The 21,471-nt window shown below is 41.4% G+C and overlaps 2 protein-coding genes across 2 annotated transcripts in view; one reads left to right on the top strand and one right to left on the bottom strand.

The window, feature by feature from the left end:
* Positions 1–5,445, bottom strand: part of gnal (guanine nucleotide binding protein (G protein), alpha activating activity polypeptide, olfactory type) — a 44,407-nt gene extending 38,962 nt beyond the window's left edge. Inside the window, exon 1 of the mRNA XM_080855373.1 lies at positions 4,575–5,445. Coding sequence (XP_080711499.1) covers positions 4,575–5,022 — 448 coding nt within the window. The 5' untranslated portion in view covers positions 5,023–5,445. The remainder of the gene's footprint in view (positions 1–4,574) is intronic.
* A 2,792-nt stretch (positions 5,446–8,237) lies between these two features.
* elovl2 (ELOVL fatty acid elongase 2) lies at positions 8,238–20,769 on the top strand (the record flags this gene model as incomplete). Its single annotated transcript, XM_080855475.1, has 8 exons — positions 8,238–8,321; positions 11,702–11,765; positions 12,682–12,869; positions 16,171–16,248; positions 16,615–16,786; positions 19,260–19,384; positions 19,962–20,096; positions 20,647–20,769. The coding sequence occupies 8 exons, from the start codon at positions 8,238–8,240 to the stop codon at positions 20,767–20,769; spliced, it is 969 nt and encodes a 322-aa protein (XP_080711601.1).
* Positions 20,770–21,471: the final 702 nt, after the last annotated feature.

The following is a 21,471-nucleotide window of genomic DNA, read 5'->3' as shown; positions in this document are numbered from 1 at the left end:
CAGGGCTCAACGCTACTATTTTTCTTAACTTTTCCTTTGTTATGGTGCAGCACCTACAGAACTGGTGTTCATCAAGGTTTGTGACAAATTAGATTAAAAATAGATAACAAAGTCAACAAATTATGAAAACAGTCAATGGCGAGTCCGCTGTAGATGTATAAAGATTACCATGACATATCATATTCATTCTAATGGGATCATGTGAGTCACTGACACAGACATCATTCCCTCATTCAGAACACTCTGCTAAGATGAATATGACTGCTGCATGTGATAAGAGAGGCTCAGGAATGCTGAAATACTGCATGCAGGAAAAAAATGTTATACAAGAGGTCATCAGCTAAAAGGCATTCCAATGTGAGTTCATTGAGTGCCACCAAGGCTAAATAATCCAAAGAGACTGTAGTCACAATTTGAATATTTTTTTCTTAAATTACCTCCGGTGTAATAACACAGAGTTTGTGTTGCCATGATGTTTGCTAAAACTTGTTAAATTGTGTTGGTGGATTATGTTTATGTAATAATGTTTTGTTTGTTAAATGTGTAGCAAAAATAAAGTTCTCAATAACTGAGTCATTGATAAACAAAAGACACCATGCCAGGTTGCCAACTCAATTGCTTTTGCCTTCAGACTCAGTTTCACATGCAATTTCAGAAAGCCTCCTGTCTTCATGCCATGACTTTTCCTATTAATGGCAGTTCAACTTCAGATAGGGCACTTTGTCTAATGCAAAGACTGCCCAGAGAGTTGGCAACCCTGCAGAGAGTTTCTGTGGCATACTGCAGTTCCACTGACCCACACTCGACCTTAGCGTGAGCGTGTGCTATATACTGTGCTGTTTGGCACTTCGGGTTGCTATGGAGTGGACAGCTGTAAAGCACAACACTAAATTATAGCCATGCAGTGTGTTCTAGTGAGCTAATGAGCTAGTCTGGGCATCTTCTCTGTGTCACACATGTGCTTTCCTGGGAATGTAAGTAAAGACAAATTTTCCCATTTACAAGTGCAACAAGAGTCTTGGCTACAATAAAGGGTTATGGCAAATGACTGTGACGGTTGTCCCTACATTTTGTTCAGATATTTTTTTTTCTACATTGTCTACATACTATATGTGCACCTCACAACATGACTGTTGACCAAAGTGTGACCTCTTTGCCACACAGTGAATGTTATTTTAGGACAAAAGTCATGCTTTGGCACTGGTGGAATGCAGCTGCATAACCTGTCCTGTCAAATTGTAATCAATGTTTTGTCTTGATTCAGTGGGCTCATATCATATCTAGTTTGACATGCCTTGACATTTGTATCACCCCCCCCCCTCAATCATAAGTGGCTCCAACAATGAATGTCATGCATTAAACTCTAAACTCTTCACAAATGCAGTTAGCATCCATAGCCCACAGTTCTCTTCAGCTGATCTTCCTCTTCTCAACTTTATACCCGTTTCATCCATTGCCCTTGCTATGTTTGAGAAGCTGCTGCTGCTCATCTGTTTCCTCTTGTTCGCGGACAAAGCTGGTTACCATCTGCCTCCTCTAGACGGGGGCCTTACTCCGTGCTTTCCAACCGTCACCTAACCCTTAGACTGTGACACAGTCATCTCCAGGCTTGGCGTAGCTCATTTTAACTCCTGGCACCCCAAACTATATCCTAACTGCAATATTCATGATTCTTCCAAAGTTCTCTGAAATAGCAACTTCATACAGAGTCAAAGGCCACCTTATGCGTGGGAAAAGCCCAAACTACAAGCACAACAATGTCAATTTACTAGGCAAGAAGGGCTTATCAATGTTATTGATAGTTTAATAGTGAATCTCTGCAATCTGTCCTCAGTCACTCAATGTGGAATTGTACCACCTGCCTAAACTCTTCACAAATTTAGTTCAGTTACATATTTTTCAAAACTATTTTCTACCATAAATGTTAAGTAGACCTCTGTGAAGTGTAAAGTAACCTTCATGGTGGTTACAATTTTAGGATCAACACCAACATCATTTTCCATACTCTTAGGTACTGTATCATCTGATCAAGTGTATGTGGCTCGGTTTTACAGAGCTAAGGCTGCTGTGGTTTTCAGCGTACTGAAATGTTGTTGGGTAATGTCATACAAGACGGCCATTACGTAATAAGTTACAATCAAAGTTGTAGAACAATGCCTACATTTTATCACATCTCTGTTAAAATGTAGCCTGGCCATTACCAGCCTGTGACTCCATTTCATTCCGTCTTTCAGTCTATGCATTTTGGTTTCCGAGATGGGCGGGTGCTTATCTTGAGGTTTAAAATCATTGGAGTTCCCTTAACCAATCAGCAATGTTTAGTAAGCATTCGGTAGATTAAACTCTTCCCAAAGCCAGTTGGGAGAAGAGCTACGACGTCCTTTCCAATCATAAAACTTACAAGAAAATACTCTTGTTCTCCTTTTAATTTTCTGATGTTCTCGAGAGTTGAGACAACTTTTCCGATAGCTTTTCGTGTCTTTTCCTCCAAGGCGAGTTTTGCGTCACAGCTCTGAACTGTTCGCTGATTGGTCCTGCAAAATTTTGAGTTCTGGAGACGATTGTCAATGGGGTTGGGCCAGACTGAGTATGAGCTTGAAATCAATTCAGGCGGAAATACGTAGGCTGGTGTCACCAGGCTAGTTAAAATGGCCTCTGCAATAAAACACAAAAATTAACCAGAAGGTTGTAAAGTGAGGTAGTGGCTGTAAGACAATAAAACAGACAAGGCCTACTTCAGTTCCTGTCTTCACTCTATAAAACAGATGACTACCTAATACTGATATCATAGAACCATAAGACAAAGGAAACAGATATGAGAATTACTGGGTGAAGGTGTTCAGTGTGCTTAAATCTCATCCTTTCAGTCTTTTTTCCCATTTTTAGTCAGCCTGATGTTAATCTTTTCAGTTTTTCTTCCTATTTTCACTCTATACTGTACTGTGGCGAGGAGCTAATGTGATGTTTAGTTCCTGGTTTGGGTATTATGGGTAATGACTGTTTTAGTATTCTTTAGCGTAGTTGCCTCCCTATAGGCTGTGTGTGTATTTAGAAGGGGCTTTGAACTTCGTAATGATGTATGTTTGTATGAATGAGTCTGACTTTATAACAGAATAATTCTTGTGCTTGTATGTAGTCTTGTGGGATTATTAGTAGAACGCAAGAGTATGTTTGAAAACAATGAAAAATGCTACATATACGCTTACAACTATAGACATTTATAACAGGACAGGGGTATACACTATCATAATAATACGTTTAAATACAGTCAGGAGCAGCAATTAGCGGGGTCCACGCAGAATGCGCAAACTGCCCCAAATAGAAAATAGTTGAATGATTTTACTGCTTCAGCAGGTGAAAGAGGGCCCTTTATATTCTGTAAGTATTAGCCTATGTAAAGATTTAAAGACAAAGTGAATTTTGAAGATAGAACAAACCATGTCAAAGGAACAGAGAAGAACATGTTGTAGCTTGGCCATTTACACTGGCACTATTGGCTGCTGAATTTTGATTGGCCGATTAGCTTTTATTTTCTTGAGAAAGTCAAATAGAACTTTGGGAGAGGTGAGAAAATGCAGCTACTTATAATCAATTTTAGCTTGTGCCATTCTTAAGATACTGAAATGTGTCAGTTGCAGCGTCCCTTAGGAATGAAATTTGGTGTATTTCTTTAGAATGTGGAAGTGATGCAGGGTGTCAAATTTCATGAAGATATAAGAATATAAGACATTGGCTAGTGAAGTGCTAGATGTTTTGTCCATTGCTCATTGGCAGGCACCACTCCAAAAATGTATTGTAATGAGCTAGAGGAAATTTGCGAATTTCTGGCAAAATGGTTTTCGAGCTATTGCTTATGTGCTTTGACCCTACCCGACTTCAAAGGGCAACACACACCTAGGGACACAAACCTCACACACTGTATCAGACATGGAGGGATACAAGCATCATGTTAACCAAGTTTCATGTGGATTGGTTAAGTCAAACAAAAGTGGAAGTAGAAAAAGGTATCACTGGCTGTCTGCCTGCATGCAGCGGTGGTCATAATAAGCCTGGCACCTCATGGTAATTTCAGTTAACAGCCATTGACAGGAATTTCAAATACCTTATACTAAAAGAGTTGGTAAGTCTGATTGTATCCAGACTGTATCCAGTTAATGGTTCACCGCTGTTCATCTATGCATACAGTTTCAATACTATTTTCCATGACGAGGACTTTTATCTGGGCCACATTGGTATCTGAAGGCATGACATCACACAAAAATGAGAGGTGTCACATGATCACAGGCATGGCAACATGGGCTACCCTCAAGGATACCTCTGGCATGTGCCACTTTCATGAAACAGCCTCGTTCAGAAACTGGACCCTTGACTATGTGCAAGATCCGTGGTATCATCTAGTCTACTCACGTCCAACAGTAAATGCTATTAAAGAGCAACCCATCACAGTTGAAACCGTCCCTTTTTAGTCATAACACTTTGTTATTATGAGCGTAGGCTAGAAATGTAATAAACGTGCTAGAATATTCACTCCCAGGACAAAATGACACAAATCACTGTGCTGGAATGACACATACCCAGTAAAAGAAGTCGGTATGTTTGCCGGTATTCCCTTTTGTGGTCCTTGAGTTCTCGGTCTATGCGTATACTGATTTTCCTTGCCTCTTTCGCGGCCGCTTTTTCCATCGCTAATAGTTTCTCGAAGTTTTTCCGTTTGTGAGGACTGTGCTTCTGCACAAGAAGCCTCCCGCCATGGTCATCCCCTCCTCCGTTCCCATTCTGAACTGGCACACTGTCAGTCATATCTCCCTGCCGTACAGCCCGATCAGAATTCTTGCGGGAATTCCCACGGCAAAACAGACACTCGCGGGGTGGCACCATGTCGTTGGTATCCTCTCCCCTGCCCTCGTGAATAGGAGACCCGGCGCGGAGGGGTAAGGACGAATCGGTTGGCTGGTCGGAATCTGATATGGAACCACCGGGATCACCCCAGAGACTCGGACGCAGGCTATAACATAATCCCATGGTGTGTTCAGTCCCAGTAACGCTCAATTAACACAAATCCAGTAAAAATGCAGCTCTATATCATTTGGTAAGCGGTTGACCTTCACTCATCGCGGCATCGTCAAGCTGGTGATCACCGTGATTCCAAGGCACCTGATTTCTTCATGGCTGTCCATTCGCCAAAATGTGTGCCATTTTTGCTTTTTTCCCTTCGTTTCTTGCTCCGTAATGAATTCGATATAGAGGAAACCCCGTCTTACCGCCCCAGTTCAAATCACTTGAGGGAAATCCAAGATTAAAGCGCGAGGCAACTTGAACGCTCTTAAAACAAATAGCATCCCCTGTCTTCGTTTTCAGGTTATGTGTAGTGAGTGAAACTGCCGTGCGACTGAAGGCGCGCCGCGAACAGTTTGCTGATTGACCAAAGATTAGACCAGGACGTTATCGTAAATGAGCGTGCGTGCGAGGTGCCTCACGCAGGAAATCAATGCGGCTGAGTGGTCGGTAGCCTACGTTTTACTACACGACCACCTGCTAAAACCGACGCGCTCCCCTTACCTCCCCCAGTGTGATGACTGTATCCCACGCAAAATATTTAATAGCCAATCATATACGGGAACCATCATGTCACGTAGCAAAGACCATCGTCAGCAGGTTCGTGATGGGTCTTCCCAGGTAATTCCAATGGTCTACTGGTGGTCGAACCTAGAACACTCTCATGGTGTTCTAATCTGGTCAAACCATTAAGGACATGTTTCAGACATATGTGTTAGTCCGAGCAAAGTACAGTCAACAATGGTATGCTTGTTTATTTTAAAGGTTTCTTAATTGGTTGATACAGGCAAGTTTGAAAATTGAATTGAAGTCCAATTGAATCCAGTTGAAACAGAAGGGAGTCCTAATGACCTCTGTTCTCCTCTCAGGTCATCTATTTGTATGATAGTTCTAAAAATCTCAACATCTATATATAGTCACTAAAAGGAAGTTAAAGCTCAAATTAAAAACTAGATTATTTTTTTTTTCTCTACAAATTAACAGTTAATCAATTGGTAATACATTATTTATGAGGAGTCCTTTGAAGAGGATGGAGAACATGATTTAGCCATAAAATTAGCTTTTGGGAAATTACAGAGGTGTCTGACAACAAACAGCTCAACATATACAATTACATATGATACACCTCATTCGATCAGTTTGGACCATGTGGTCAAAACTCTAAATTCATCCATGTTTTTTTTATTATACGTTGGATCAACACGATACTGGCACTGGCATGCTATCAGGACACCCTGTACAATATCAAGTTATTACAGTTTGACAGCTCCAGCAATTGATAAGAAAAGATTGCTTGACTTGCAGGTGAACTTTAGTCAGTGGTGATATTGATAACATTCTGTCAACTCACTTACATTTTTTTACTGGCTGTTGTGTAACCACGAATTGGTTTGGGGAGGAGCTTGTTCTAACAGTAGACTCACGAACAAGATAACAACAAATTGGTGTCAAAGTGTGTTGATGAAAGAAAGAGGCAGGGCCTCGGGCCAAAAATAGATTTTTAGGGCTACTAAACGCTGTCGAGTTCCGTATTTTATATGCTGAAGCTCAGGCATTTTAAACTTGGATCTATCTGTGTGTCTTGTGGTGTGTGTGGGCATGTTAACAAGGAGACATAAAATAAGATGCTATCTAGGGAGTAACGTTCACCTTCAGCATTTCAGACGATTCATGCTTTATTATCAGTACAACCCAGGTCTAAAAATAACTCCACATCGCTAATTTGTAAGCCCAAGGGACCAAAAAAGAATTTTCATCACAGCACAGGTGATGTTCCATAGTGGGCAAAAAACGCAGGGGCAAAGGGTTTCCAAGGTAACAGTAAGCTAATAGAATAAGGCCTTCTGTCTCCACCTTGTGGAAAAGGGTGAAACTATTACTTTATCCCATGTTGTGGCATCCACATTTGTAATATTGTAATATTGATGGGTAATAAATAAGAATCCCCTCGTCAAGTCCTCGTTGCCTTTTGGCACTCAGTTAGCATGGTATGGAGGTGTGCAACGTGACACAATAAGAAAGGGAAACATGATAACCAAAAACTTTTCTTTTTAGAGCGCTGCCTAATACCTCTCTGAGTAATGTTCTTTAGAACACTAATCAGACAATAATAATTATAATAATTCATTTTTATACAGCACTTTTCTAAATAGGCCTACCCTAAGTTGCTAAGTGTGAAGACAAGCAAAACAAGACAACAGTAAAATATAAAAGACAGAGGACAATAATCATAATATCAAACAACACCCCTTTACTTCGACTGTTTGTAATCCTATAGAATTAACATCACATCACCTGGGCTATGGATATGAAGAACTCTATACATTGTGTTGAGTGTACAGACAGGTCTAGATTTTGACACTAGATGGCACTAGCTACTGCCTAAATTACTGAACGACGACTTGCTTGTGATTTCAAACATAACGGCATATCAATAAAATGTACTTAAGTGCATTATGGATTGCCAATGCACTTGGGTTAAGCATAAATGTATTCGCACTACACCAGCCACACTTAAATGTTTACAACTCTCACATTCAACAGTTTAGTAGGCCTACATGTTGCAACCAAGACACTGTGCAGCACACAAAATGGGTGTGTGGTGGAGATGTGTTTTGCATTTAGAAGCTTAAGGAGACGAACACTATGAAAATGGATAAGTACTGAGTCAAATTGGACTCCTGCATGCAGTTTACACACCCTCAATTGACTAGCCCTTCTCAAATGTTCGGCTGCCGGAAAAGCTTGTTGTCTAGCTTATCCTCATTACAGGTCGTTAACGGTCTCTTGTACTTTTGATTTTGTGTGCAGAAGGATTTCAGTGTTATAGAGGTGTGTACACTTTTTTAGTTTTAAAAGATGTGCTGTATCAGCTGAACATCTTGTGCGGTGGTTAAGGATAATTAACGAAATTGATTCATATACAACACGAGTCTTCTATAGGCCTATATCTTTTTTTACCACTAAATATGGTAGGCATGTTTACAATGCAACTCTAAATTAACATTACAGCATCACAAATTTCTCCATTAATTGCCTTTGACGAAACGCCACACACTCCTTTGTTTTCTACTCAATAAAGATATCACTATCAAATAGCATGGAGCTGACGTCAGACAAGTGAAGGCCATTCCCCTATCGGATGGTCCGATATAACCTCCGCTAGACTCCTGCCCACCGGGATGAGAGGACGCCGATTGGCCACGCAACCTGTCGTGTTTTCCCACAGCATCGCCTCATCAACCCCCTCGCCGATCCGAGGGCCGGTAGGTGATGGTGAGTGTACGGCAGAGCTCCTGGGCGGATACTTAAGAAACAAGGTGGACACGCTGGAGAGCTCTCCATCTGCTACTCCCTGGACAGGCTGTGTCTCCGCATCTCACGGCGATATAAAAACGGGCCGGGGGTAAATATGGTAAGCGGACCGGATTTTTATGGTCAATATTGGGGCGTTACCTTGCTAGTTCTTTGCATTGGCGCTTAAATGCTATAGAAAGAATAACATATCACATGGAACATTCATGTTTTCCGTCCTCTCAACTGTCAAAAGATTTAAAAGCTACACATCTGTTTCAAACAGAAAACCTATCTGTATTACTGCTCTCAATTGAGGACATTTTGCTGGCAATAAAAATAGCTATCCCATAATTACATTTGTGTGTTGCTCAGAGCATCCATTGATTCATGTTATGAGCTCTAGCTCCTGTTTTGAAAGTTTTAGGAGAGGTTGCTATGGGATTATTGAGTGAGACTATTCAGGAAAGTTTCTTTTCTTGTCTGGTGTGTCTGACAAACTGTCTGATTTTATAGAGGTGACATGAGTACCATGCTTTAGCTTGTCCATAAATTCAGAAGGAATGCAATGCAATGCAAACAATTCTTAAGAATCTGTTTTGTCCAGGTGTTTACCAAGCATCACGCCATATTTGACAGATGCTTGGGACATTAGATTAAGCGGACACAGAGAGTAGAAGCTTCCTGAAATGACCCTACACAACAATGGTCCACTCTCTTATCATTTGGTAGTCAGCCTCACATCGCATCCTGACCTGACCTTTTACTAAGAGTTTACTGGAGAAAACAGAGTAAAAGATGAGTGAAAGGTGACTTAAGTGTTCCTGCATATAGCACCTTTAAGGCTGAAAGTAGAACCCCTACAAGCTCTTGTAGAGGATTCAACAACACCCTTTTTCATTCTGACACGGTCAGAGTGCTAGATAATAACGCTGCAATTGTCTGGAGAATAGAGTAGAGAGCAGAAACCTGATGCCCAAGGGTAACAGCCTCTGGAGCCTTGCAACCCTTCCCACCCCACCCCCCCCAAAGAGAGAACAGGGACTTAAATTTCAGATTCACTTCTCACTCTTTGCTCTGGTGTCTCGGGTCACCCTCCGGACTGTTGACACTGTACACCACGGGCCTGATCTGATCGATATTGTCTCTAAAGTTCTTGGAAGTGAAGAGGGCACAGACAGATTTGAAAAAGGCTGGCCTCAGCAAAACATCCTCTTGACCTCTCCCAAGTCCTTTCTGTGAAACAGAATGAGACGTGGATGTGTAAATAGAGAGAGGGTAGAATTGTGTGCACATTCACTCGAGGACTCGGAAGAGCCACGTTTTTGATTTCATGTGGCATCAGAATATGGAGAATCATCCACACATTGGGAAGAATTGGCTTGAAGAAGATTATTGCATTTGCAACACTAAATTGCCTTGTAAAGTTCTTAGTGATGAAAAAAGTTTCATGTCCTGGCCAGGCGCCATAAAAAAAAACATTAAAAAGGACTGCTGTCCAAGATGCAATGTTTCTCAACTAGGTATGGTAGGTCACTTATACGAACACAATCATATCTGCCCACAAAGCATCTGAATCTAAAAAGGATATGACACTGATCATTTGTGCTGTGGGTCGTAACCTGATGACACTGGTCACCATGGCTTGGGCCATAGATCAATATTGAATTGAAGGTCAGTGAAGCGTAAGTTTAGGCCCTCCAGCTACTGTGTACATACTGTAACACGCCATGCTATATGTCAGTGATGCCCTTCTGCAGAGAGCAACTGTGACATTATTTGAGCTCATCAAATACCACATCCCGGTTCAAAAAGGGAAGCATTTCTGATCAGCTAATCGCCGCTGGACATTTAAAGAGGTAGTGCACAGTTAAATGTGTTTTTTTGGGATGTAAACTATATAGCTATATTTATGACTGTGCTTTCATAAAACACATCAATGCTGTGGTTAATATTGACATATTTACTACATTTATAAAAATCATTGTCATTTGTAAAAATCATCAACATTTTTTGGGTTGAAAATGGCTCAACACGCCATCAACTGTTTAAAATCATCCTGACCCTTGCAAGGCAAATGATGATGTAGAGTCAACTGTTTGGGACTTTCTAGCTAAATCGAGTTTACATAAAAAAAATAATGTTATAACGCCCTCTAATCAGCCCCTTTGATGTTACACATTTTAACGCCCCCCTTCTCAGCCCATCCCCGACCCTCTCCATTGCCCACTGTAGTATTTTTCGGTGGGTTGGGTTAAGTCGTTTGCTCTGCCATAGCTGGAGAGGTCTGAACAACTCCAGACACTAGAAAAAGAAGGTTATTGTTATGGTATAGTATCTTCACTCGGTAGAAATGGTTGTGAGAATGGAGTCAATTCCCTTACGTTCTCCTCGAGCAGAGATGACGGGAGGAAAGACTAACCCCTGGTTTTCCTTGGTGTAATTTTTGATAATTGCACCACAATGGTTTCACAAACCATCTGACCATGATCCTGTCTGGAACTGTTGGCATGATCACATCAGGGCTGGGGGTGAAATTACACTTCTAGCTTGTATGGCGCCCTGGGCAAACTCCTCGTTTAAATAATGTTCAGTTCAGTTTAATACATGCAATAATATGTCTGAAACTATACATTCACAGTATAATGAATGGATTGTGGTTTATTTGGTAGCATTTCATAGTGTGTCTGGATTTACTTAATGCTTCGTACTGTACAAAATTAGAGGTGTCCTATGATAGATCACCTCACTGTTCCTACTGTGGGCTTCCAGTGTTCCAGACCTGAGGTCAACCTACCTCCATCTCATACTTCTGAGTGGGAGACCTTCCCTGGCAGTAGCCTGCCTAGCTCACAAACTAGAATCAGGGTGCCTTCTCTGACAAGGTTAACTAACCCATTGACGTGACGCGATAGAAAACCGATCACCCAAATGTCACCATTCCGAGATGCCGCCCTGGGTGGCTGCCCACATTGCCCACACCTAGATCCACCAATGATACAAACATAGAGGACAAATAGGATAGTCCTGTTAGACAAGCTACTGATTACACACACACACACACACACACACACACACACACACACACACACACACACACACACACACACACACACACACACACACACACACACACACACACACACACACACACACACACACACACACACACGCACACACACACAAACACTCAAACACACACACAAACACATAAAGCTTCAGGCTTAGGTCTGGGTGTTCCCTTGGAATTGAATGTGTGACCTTCAATAGCACCTGAGCCTGACAGACTGTATCTGTAATCTGTGTTTGTACACTGTATTCAAATGTCCTGTTTTTTTACTTTGGTTTTCAGAATTGTTTCGGCACATTAGACCGACGGCTTGATTCGGCTGTGGACAGCCTGTTTGGAGAGAGAGGTAGGTGGCACAGCTGTGGTACAACACTTCTGTTATTATTACACTGACTGTGTGACAACAAAGAAGTTAGTAAAGAATTGGCTGTGAAAAGGATTGATTAAATAATGGTGCATCTAAGCACCTTAGTTTTAATTCATCTCTTAGTGCAATCCAAACCAGGTCAGTGGCTGTAATCCCCTTTACCTTATATAAATAATGCAAATCCCTCCCGCACAACCTCAACTTAAGAGAGATATAAAGAGATCTCAGGGAAAACCTAAAAGCGCTTAAGAAACAATTAAATAATAATTTCATTAAATGTTTATGCGGTGATGATTTAGCCTCAAATTTCTATGAATTATACAATCATGCTATACTTGTTTGGGGACAAGGTAATTGTGTGGGCAGAAATTTGAGAGAACATTACTTCTTCAGTCTGAGTAGCACAGTCTGATCCTGATCACTCAGATGAAGGAGGTAGTGGGCTCTGAATTACTAAAAACAAGCTCAAGCAGAGAAAAGGCGTAAGCAGTCATAGGCACACAAGGGCCATTTTGACATTGAGAAACTCTTGGATCAGCCACAGAACTAACTGTCACTGACTATGCTCTGAACTCAGAAAAAGCCTTTTGCTGTCTTGCCAACCTTCCTCAGTCACGGTAGGCCCACAAGAATACAAATGTCCTACTGCTGTGCACTGAAACCACAGGCCTCCAGTGTCCCCAGCTCAGCCTACCAAATACCTCCAAGTGCTCATCTCACTCTAGACTGGCTTTTCTGCTAATCCTGCACTACCATTTCAAGTTGAAAAGAACTGAGGCCATTAGGTTGGTGTATTTTTACCTTACACCATCAGTTGAGCCACTATGTCTAACAAATAGCTCACAGCCATCGGACCAACATGTATCTCTGGCAATAATAAAACCTTTTGTTTCAGATCCGAGAGTAAGAGGATGGCTCCTGCTGGACTCCTATCTCCCCACAGTCCTCCTCACACTTCTCTACCTGCTAATAGTGTCTGTGGGTCCAATCTACATGAGGAACAGACCAGCCTACTCCTTGAAAAGTGTCTTATTAGTCTACAACTTCTCAGTCACAATGCTGTCTTTCTACATGTTATTTGAGGTAAGCCTGAAGCTTTATGTGTGTGTGTGTGTGTTTATATACTATATATAATAAAAACTAATATTATTATTATATTATTATATTATTATATGTGTGTGTGTGTGTGTGTGTGTGTGTGTGTGTGTGTGTGTGTGTGTGTGTGTGTGTGTGTGTGTGTGTGTGTGTGTGTGTGTGTGTGTGTGTGTGTGTGTGTGTGTGTATGTGTCTGTATGTGTCTGTATGTGTGTGTGTGTGCAATCAGTAGCATGTCTGACAGGACTGTCCCATTTGTCCTGTATGTTTGTATCAGTGGCAGATCTAGGTGTGGGCAACATGGGCAGCCACCCAGGGCGGCATCTTGCCGGGGGGCGGCATGGGTTGTTTGCACAAAAAATCGGAATGGTGACCTTTGGGTGATCGGTTTTCTATCGCTTATTTGCATGTCACGTCAATGATGTGTAGGGGTCAATTGACCGTGCCAAAGAGGGCGCCCTGATTCTAGTTTTTGAGCTAGGCAGGCTACTGCCAGGGAAAGTCTCCCACTCTGAAGTATGAGATGGGGAGGGAAGTGAGGTCAGGTTAACCTCAGGTGTCCCCACTGGAAGCCCACAGTAGGAGCAGTGAGGTGATCTATCATATAGCACACCTCTAACTTTGTATAGTACGAATGAAATTAGTAAAATCAGTCACACTCTAAAATGCTAGAACCGCCCCAGGGTAGCATGTAGGCTATATGTAGTGTGAAACAAAAAAGCAAGAGTTAGATTAGTTTATAATTGACCATGCCATAAAAACAGGGACTATGGGATCAAGGACAATGTGACTACTTGCCTTGAAAGAATGTCCCTCTCTCTCACCAATGACTCTGTGTGTTTGTCTCTCTCTACCTTTTCACCTATGATTGTGTGTGTTTGTGTGTGTGTGTTTGTGTGTTTGTGTTTGTGTCCTCTCTTCTCCTTGTAATTCACACTGTAGTGAAGGATTGCGTGATAGGCTAATTAGCCTAATTGACTAGAATGAGACAAGTTCAGTGGAGAGTCTCCCCTTGCACTAAAGTGTTAGACAACGAAAAGCACTTGTACTCATCTTGTCAGTCTTATGGACACATTGTCACCACACCTGGCAGAATGCCCCTGTGCACTCCACTGGATGGTGAAGCCGCGTCAGCAAACAAGGAAAATAAAAGCAAAACACATGAATAAAATATTTCAGAACAAAACACTCTGAGGCCAGTATAAGCGCTTTTAATATTTTATTGAGTTTTTGCGAGTTGAATGAAGGAGTGGCTGAGCCTAGTAATGATGGACTTCTCAGAGAGCATGTGTGTGTGTGTGTGTGTGTGTGTGTGTGTGTGTGTGTGTGTGTTGCTGTGTGTCTCTGCCTGTCTTTTCACCTATGACTGTGTGTGTGTGTGTGTGTGTATGTTTCTATATGCCTGTCTTTTCACCTATGACTGTGTGTGTGTGTGTGTGTTTGTGTGTGTGTATGTGTCTCTATACCTGCCTTTTCACCTATGACTGTGTGTGTGTGTGTGTGTGTGTGTGTGTGTGTGTGTGTGTTTGTGTGTGTGTATGTGTCTCTATGCCTGCCTTTTCACCTATGACTGTGTGTGTGTGTGTGTGTGTGTGTGTGTGTGTTTGTGTGTGAGGAAGAAATGGAAGATGAAGGAGGAGAGGCAGAGAGAGAGTTGGAGAAAAAGAGACTGTCGTAAGGGAGGTTGCTCTATTCTGCGGTGAACTCACATTTTCTTGCCCTTATTTGTCCTTTATTCCCCATAACCTCTTTTTCCTCTGGGTGTATGGCTGTAGGTTCATCTCTCTATCACTCAATCGGTCAGTCTCACCCCATATTTTCTCCTTATCTCCCCTCTTTCTTACCCCCCATGTTTCTCTTTCTCCCCTGCCAGCTCTCACTCTCCCTCTCAATCCTTCTCTCCCACACGCTCTCTCTCCCTCTCTCTCTCAGTCTCAGCCGTAGTCTCTGCTAGGACCATTTGTAGTGTGATGAAGGATGAAGCAGGCCTGTTCAATCTCAGCCTTCTCAAAGAACAAAGACAGAGAATCACGACGCTATATATAAAATGTATATATATTTTTAATGTCTCTTTTTTTCAATCACAGACAGCGAAATGGCATTTAAATCCTCTTTCAGATCCGTTTCCCTTGCTATGGCAGGAACGAAATGAGAAACTGCATGGAAGCGTGACGCACTAATATCCCAACAGTGTCTGTTTACCACTTATTCCTTGCAAGTGAAATATAGTTATTTTTATCATCTGTTGCTCAAATTGAATTTCTCTGAGCACATTTCTAGCACTTCTAACAACATCAACACTAACAGCTTTGGCTTATCAAGTTATGCTTTAATGAATTATCCAGGCACACTTAGGAAATATCTCTATGAGCTCTTCCTTCAATGTTACAAATGTGTGCTTGCATGGCCTTGTTTTACTCAGACAGGTGTAGTGTGTCTGTAGTGGATTATAGCATCGATAAAAGGGTGAAATCTGTCTTGCCATTCAGCCAATTCTTTCCTCTTTTTTTGTAATGAATGTGAGAGCAGGGTGTAGGTAGTTAGCTGGATCTCCCCTGTGCAGGGACCATAGGGAAGGACTGCAGGTGTAATTTACTTTGCTACCATCCAATCTAGCATCAAGTAAATTATACCGCATCAGCAGTAGAGTATTACAGTCACGTGATGGAGATTGTGTTAAACCTTCACACAGCTATTAACAATGTAATTCAATATGAGCGACTCCAGTGAATGATTCTGCACTGCTGAGGAGAGATACTTCTCTCCCGTGTCGAGGAATGCTGTCGGTCTTTTCCGTGTCACACTAGGCCTTCCCCAACATGCAGGAACGGTGACCTTTAGACTGGCAGACGTTTAGCGAGAGTCTCAGTGCAATTACGTTGAAGGGGGATAGTTGCGTACTTTCAGTCCCACCTCATGAGAGATTATGCCATTCAACCCTGATTGCACTCAGCACTCAATCCAATTAGACCCACCTGATCTGATGAGGATGATGGCTGCGCATTTGTGTGTGTGTGTGTGCGTGTGAGAGAGAGAGAGAGTGTGTGTGGGAGAGTTAACAGTCTCACACAGTGGTGTATGTGATAGAGAGGTGTGTGTATGTGTGAGAGAGAGAGAGAGAGCACGACAGAGAGAGCAATATGTGAAGTGTGTGTGTGAGAGAGACTCTGTATGTGTGTGAGTGTCTGACACTGAGAGAGACAACAAGTAAGTGAGAGGGACACTTTTATTAGCGGCAGGGGATCGAGAAGCCTATTGATTGACTTGTCTCCTGTCTCCGGGCCTTCAGCTCATCTCGGCTTCCTGGGCAGGCGGCTACCGGCTCCAGTGCCAGGGTCTAAGCGAGGCGGGAGAGGCAGACATTAGGGTGAGCGACGGTGCATCAGTGCAAACAACACCACAGCTCTCATCAACATCTCATGTTCACACACTGATTGACACTCATCACTGGATTGGTTGGGAGGTTCATTGGTAGATTGTTTTGGAGAGCAATAAGAAAATATATATTTTTACAGTATATTTTCTTGTCAAAATATGCATATGGATATGTATGCTTTTTCGCCTTTCAAGAATAAGAGCAGTTTTTTACTTTTTAACTACTGCCATGTTTAGCTTGCTTCACAATAAATAAGTGTAACCATGCTTACAAGTTACAGTCACTGTAAACCAATGAATGGTTACATAACTTAAATTACTCATTCCTAGGCTGTACTACATTTTTCACTGTCAACAGGTAGCCAAGGTGCTGTGGTGGTACTACTTCTCCAAGCTCATCGAGTTCCTGGACACCATCTTTTTTGTGCTTAGAAAAAAGAACAGTCAGATCACCTTCCTTCATGTGTATCACCACGCGTCCATGTTCAACATCTGGTGGTGTGTGCTCAACTGGATCCCCTGCGGCCAGAGTAAGACCACTTAAACAGTCCAAGTTGTCAGTTACAGTATACGTGAGTACACCCCTGTGTGATAACACTTAAATGTCAAATGATTCAAAGTTTTGTCAGCTCTCAAAAATTGCATTATTTCATAGTTGACAAGCAGAGTCTTTCCTCTTATGAACAATCAAAAACAAATACTTTTATATTAAATTATATTCAGTACAGCTCTCAAAGTAGAAACCCAATGCAACCAAAGAGAATTCACCTGTGATCACTGACACACAAGTTAGAAAACCTGCAACCATTTAAACAAAATAAGTCCACCTGTGATTTCCTATTAGCCTAATTGCATGAACATGGTTATGCAAAGACCTGTGAACACCAGAACTCTCTTAAGTTTGGACCTATGGGCTGTCTATCTGCATGTCTGCATCATGGCTCACATGGAAAATAATTGCCAGAGGAATTGAAAAAATCTGAATGTGTGTTTTCACAAAGATTGAAAATAATATACAGGAAGATTGGTGACCAACAAAAAAAATCCATCAAAACCCACACAGGCTCAGCTGGTCAGTACACCATTCCGGCTCTGTCATCCCAGTTTCTCTGTGAAATATACTAATCTTTCACTTACATTGTTTGACCAATAAGAAACAAATAAAGCAAATGCAATGTTTTTACTGAAGACGGTACACAAACCCAGTTGCAACACTACTCTGGGGCAATAGAAGGAGCCATAGCACCACTAATCAGAGCCACAGAGGCCGTCCTCCTAAAGTGACGCCACAGACAGTGTGCTTCTTGTACAATCTAGCTCTGCAAAAACAGATGGGCGAGTGCTTCAGGCTTGGCACAGGGGTTATCAATGGAGATCTGAGTTTCTGTGGCCACTCAGACAGTGTGAAGAACATTGCGTGACATCAACCTCTATGGACTTCCAAGAAAAAAAAACCTGCTTGCCCTTCGGCACAAAACAAAAGATTAAACTTGGCTAAAGAACATGAATGGAGGCCGGATGAATTTCAGAAGCGCATTGAGACGAAGGTGAATTGTTTTGGGCAAGATTGGCATTAAGCTGGCCAGGACTACCACAGTGAATGCATAGTTCCGACAGTTAGGCATGGAGGTGGGAGGGTGATATGGTGCTGCATGAGTGCAAAAGGTGTTGACGTTAAGAGATGGCACCTTAAAGGTGCATTAAGGATTAATAGCTATTCGCTAAAGGCATGCTAGCAGCTAAAACTAACGAAATCTCTTGAAATGTGCTGACTTTGACATTATGACAAACTAATTAATCAACGACTGTCCTTACACAGTCAAACATCAATCATGTGCAACACAAGACTAAGCAAGACGGCAAATAAGCTACTTACTAGATCGGCAGAAGGTAATCAAAGTCAGGTCGGCGGGCATCGGCAGGCAAAACTACAGAACGCAGTTATATGCCTATCGACCCTGCTATGCCATTGGCACGGACGCAATTCTCCATATTAAAAGTCATTGTAGCGCCCCAATTTTTTTTAAGCTGTTATTTTAAGGTTAAACTGCTTATCCTAACCCTAATCCTGAAGCATAATTGTTGCATATTGTGCCTTTAAATGCATGGAGACATGCCAAAATACTGTCTGACAAGATGACTCCCAGTCTCCTGAAGCTTAACAGAACAGGGGTATTCCAGCATGATAACGATCCAAAACACACTGCCAAATTCATGAAAGATTTTCTAAAGAAGAGGAAAGCTAAAACTATGACCTGGCAAAGTATGTTGCCTGACTTGAATCCAATAGAACAATAAAGAGAAGGGTAGGACACCACCCCCTCTCCCCTCTCTCCCCCAGCAAAAAACAGCTGAAAAAATCTCTCCAGAAATGTGTGAATCTGTCATCAAAAATGAAAAAAGATTTGAAAGTTAAAACAAAAGGTGCGCCTAGTTCCTACTGTGGGGCCTGTATTTTTGATATAGTAAATCTAAACTGTTAGTTTTTAATTTAACGTAACAGCAAATATCCTACTGTTCAACTTTGAAGTAATGAAATTACTGTAAGGTAATGCAGTTTGACATTTAAGTGATACTGTGTAGGGATTTACTCACTTCTGTAGTATACCGTGTAGTGTAGTATAGTATAGTATACATTTGTATTTTTTGTTTATGTAAAACATGCACAGAGTTAACTTTAAGGTGTTTTTTATGTTTTGTTCTTGGCCTCTCAATGGTTTTTCAAATATAGCATGTCATCTAAAGCCTTCAGTATCAAAATCAGAATCAGAATTGTTTTTATTGTGTCTTAGCAAATAAATACAGTGAATTTCCATTGTTTAAATTGAGACTAAACATGCATTTTTTTTTACGCTAAGCATTGGTAATCAAACCTCCAGTAATAAGTTATTGCAAAATGATCTGAAGCAGAGCGCAGGTTTGTAACAGGACACCATTATTTGTCAGTGTTGAATGCTGTGGAATGTACAGGATCAGCATTTGTTCTGTTCAATCTGTTTGAAGGTTTCTTTGGGCCGACCTTGAACAGTTTCATCCACGTGCTGATGTACTCCTACTACGGCCTGTCCACCATCCCTTCCCTGCAGAAATACCTGTGGTGGAAACGCTACCTCACTCAGGCTCAGCTGGTCAGTACATCATTCCGGCTCTGACATCCCAGTTTCTCTGTGAAATGTACTAATCTTCCACTTACATCGTTCGACCAATAAGAAACAAATAAAGCAAATGCAATGTTTTACTGAAGACGGTACACAGAGCCTTAAATATACTGTTCGTCTTCAAGTGGTTTTCCATCACAGAAACTCAAGGGCACTTCCTACGTTTACCGGAACGGACCCTTACTGTGCCCTTTCCGCCTCTCTATTTACCTTGTGGTCGAGGAACTGCTGGACCTACTTGACAAAGCCTTCGCTCTTTGTTCGCAATGTCAATTCCGCATTTAACCATTAAGCATCAACCATCACTGCAACAGTGATATGTCACGCAGACAGTGTCATGCAGTTTCACAATGTGTTTGTATAAACTGAGTGTACTCTATGTTTTACCTTTGTCATTTAATATGTGGTTTCATCCATTGATTCATAGCCTCACAGTTTTATTGAACATAACTCTAAATATCATACTCAATGTTTGATTGTGTAGCCTGTGTTCTCAGCAGTCTTGTTTGTCTATATTGTAAAGTCACCGACCACGTCACTGTTTCAGGTTCAGTTCTTCCTGACCATCACCCACACACTCAGCGCTGTTGTGGTCCCATGTGGCTTCCCCACTGGCTGCCTACTTTTCCAGACCAGCTACATGTTCACACTTGTGATTCTCTTCGTCAACTTCTACATCCAGGTAAAAGAGACTTTCCAACCATGAGGCTAAAGTAAGGCTTTTTCTTGTAGAACCCATATTACATTGTACTTGTACCATAGGGAACAGTGTTGCACATGATATTCTGTGTTTATATGCACTGTAATCCTAATCCAAACTAATTCATGTAGTGTAAGTAAATGTAAATAAAAAATAGGTCTTGTTAAATGTTTCTTCAACATCATATGGTTTCTTTTGACTGAGCAGAAAATGGTGGCATATAGTGAAGCATATGAAGGTGATGAGTCAGAGTAGAGAACTCACATGCATAGGGGGGAAAAAACCCAAACCATCTATTATTGAACAGTGTGAAGTGAAGTAAATGCATCCCAGAACTCTAGCAGCAGGAAAATATGCACACAAATTGTTTTAAAATGTTTACGCTACAAGAACGATTTGGTTCATGTCCTGAGTCTGAATGGAAACCAGCACTTCCTCCCTTTCAGACGTCTAATTTGGTCAGGCAGAGTACGCTCGGCCCTTTATTCAATAATCCAGAGGGTTCATTCTCAAATGCGCTGCTTTATTCCAGACATACAGGAAAAAGGCTCCCAGGGATGCTGGAAAACTGGCCGACGCTGACGTCGGCTCTCACCACCTAAATGGCCATATTGCCTCCGCCAATGGCACCGCAACCAAGCAAAAAGCCCAGTGACTTTCCACGTGGTCAGAGGATTGTATCAACCTAAATATGCTGAGAAAGTAATACTATAGCAGGGATTATCATCATGCTGTTTAGGTTTAGGACCCTTTGTACTTTGTTTTTGTATTGATAGTTTCTTTTAATTCTTTCAAGGTTTAATTATACAAAAGTGACTCACATTGTATGCATGGGAAAGGTGCTTTTCCCTTACTTCAAGGCAGAGGCTGGAAATAAATCCAAGTGACATTGTAAGAATTTTAATCACAAAAACATTACAATTATATTTCCTGCTATACATCTTATTTTAGTGTGACACTTGATCATAGAGGACTATTTTTGTGGACATGATGCATCTGGTTACATTTCACTAAAGAAATATTAGCCAAGCCATGTGTTAACTCCTTATATTACATGAACAGGTAAAGTAAAACATTACGTCAGTAAACATTTTAGTCACCATTCAACTAAAGTTGCCTTAGACACACAACAAGACCCCTCTTTCTGATAATGCCAGATGATTTTACAATGTTTTTGAATTTCTTAGTTTTCAGCTGTGACTTTGAATATATCTTGTAACAAGAATTCTTTTAACATTTTACAGAATTTCTTCACTGTGTTTTGTAGATTTTTATTATTGGTCAATAAATTGAATGTAAAGTCAAATCAACAAATGTTCTCACTAAGACACAGCAAAATACAGTACGTTGAGCAAAA

This window comes from Sprattus sprattus (genome assembly GCF_963457725.1).
Source record: "Sprattus sprattus genome assembly, chromosome: 17".
Taxonomy (NCBI): Eukaryota; Metazoa; Chordata; class Actinopteri; order Clupeiformes; family Clupeidae; genus Sprattus; species Sprattus sprattus.
The sequence above is the reverse complement of the archived record's forward strand: the minus strand, read 5'-3'. Positions and strand labels throughout refer to the sequence as shown.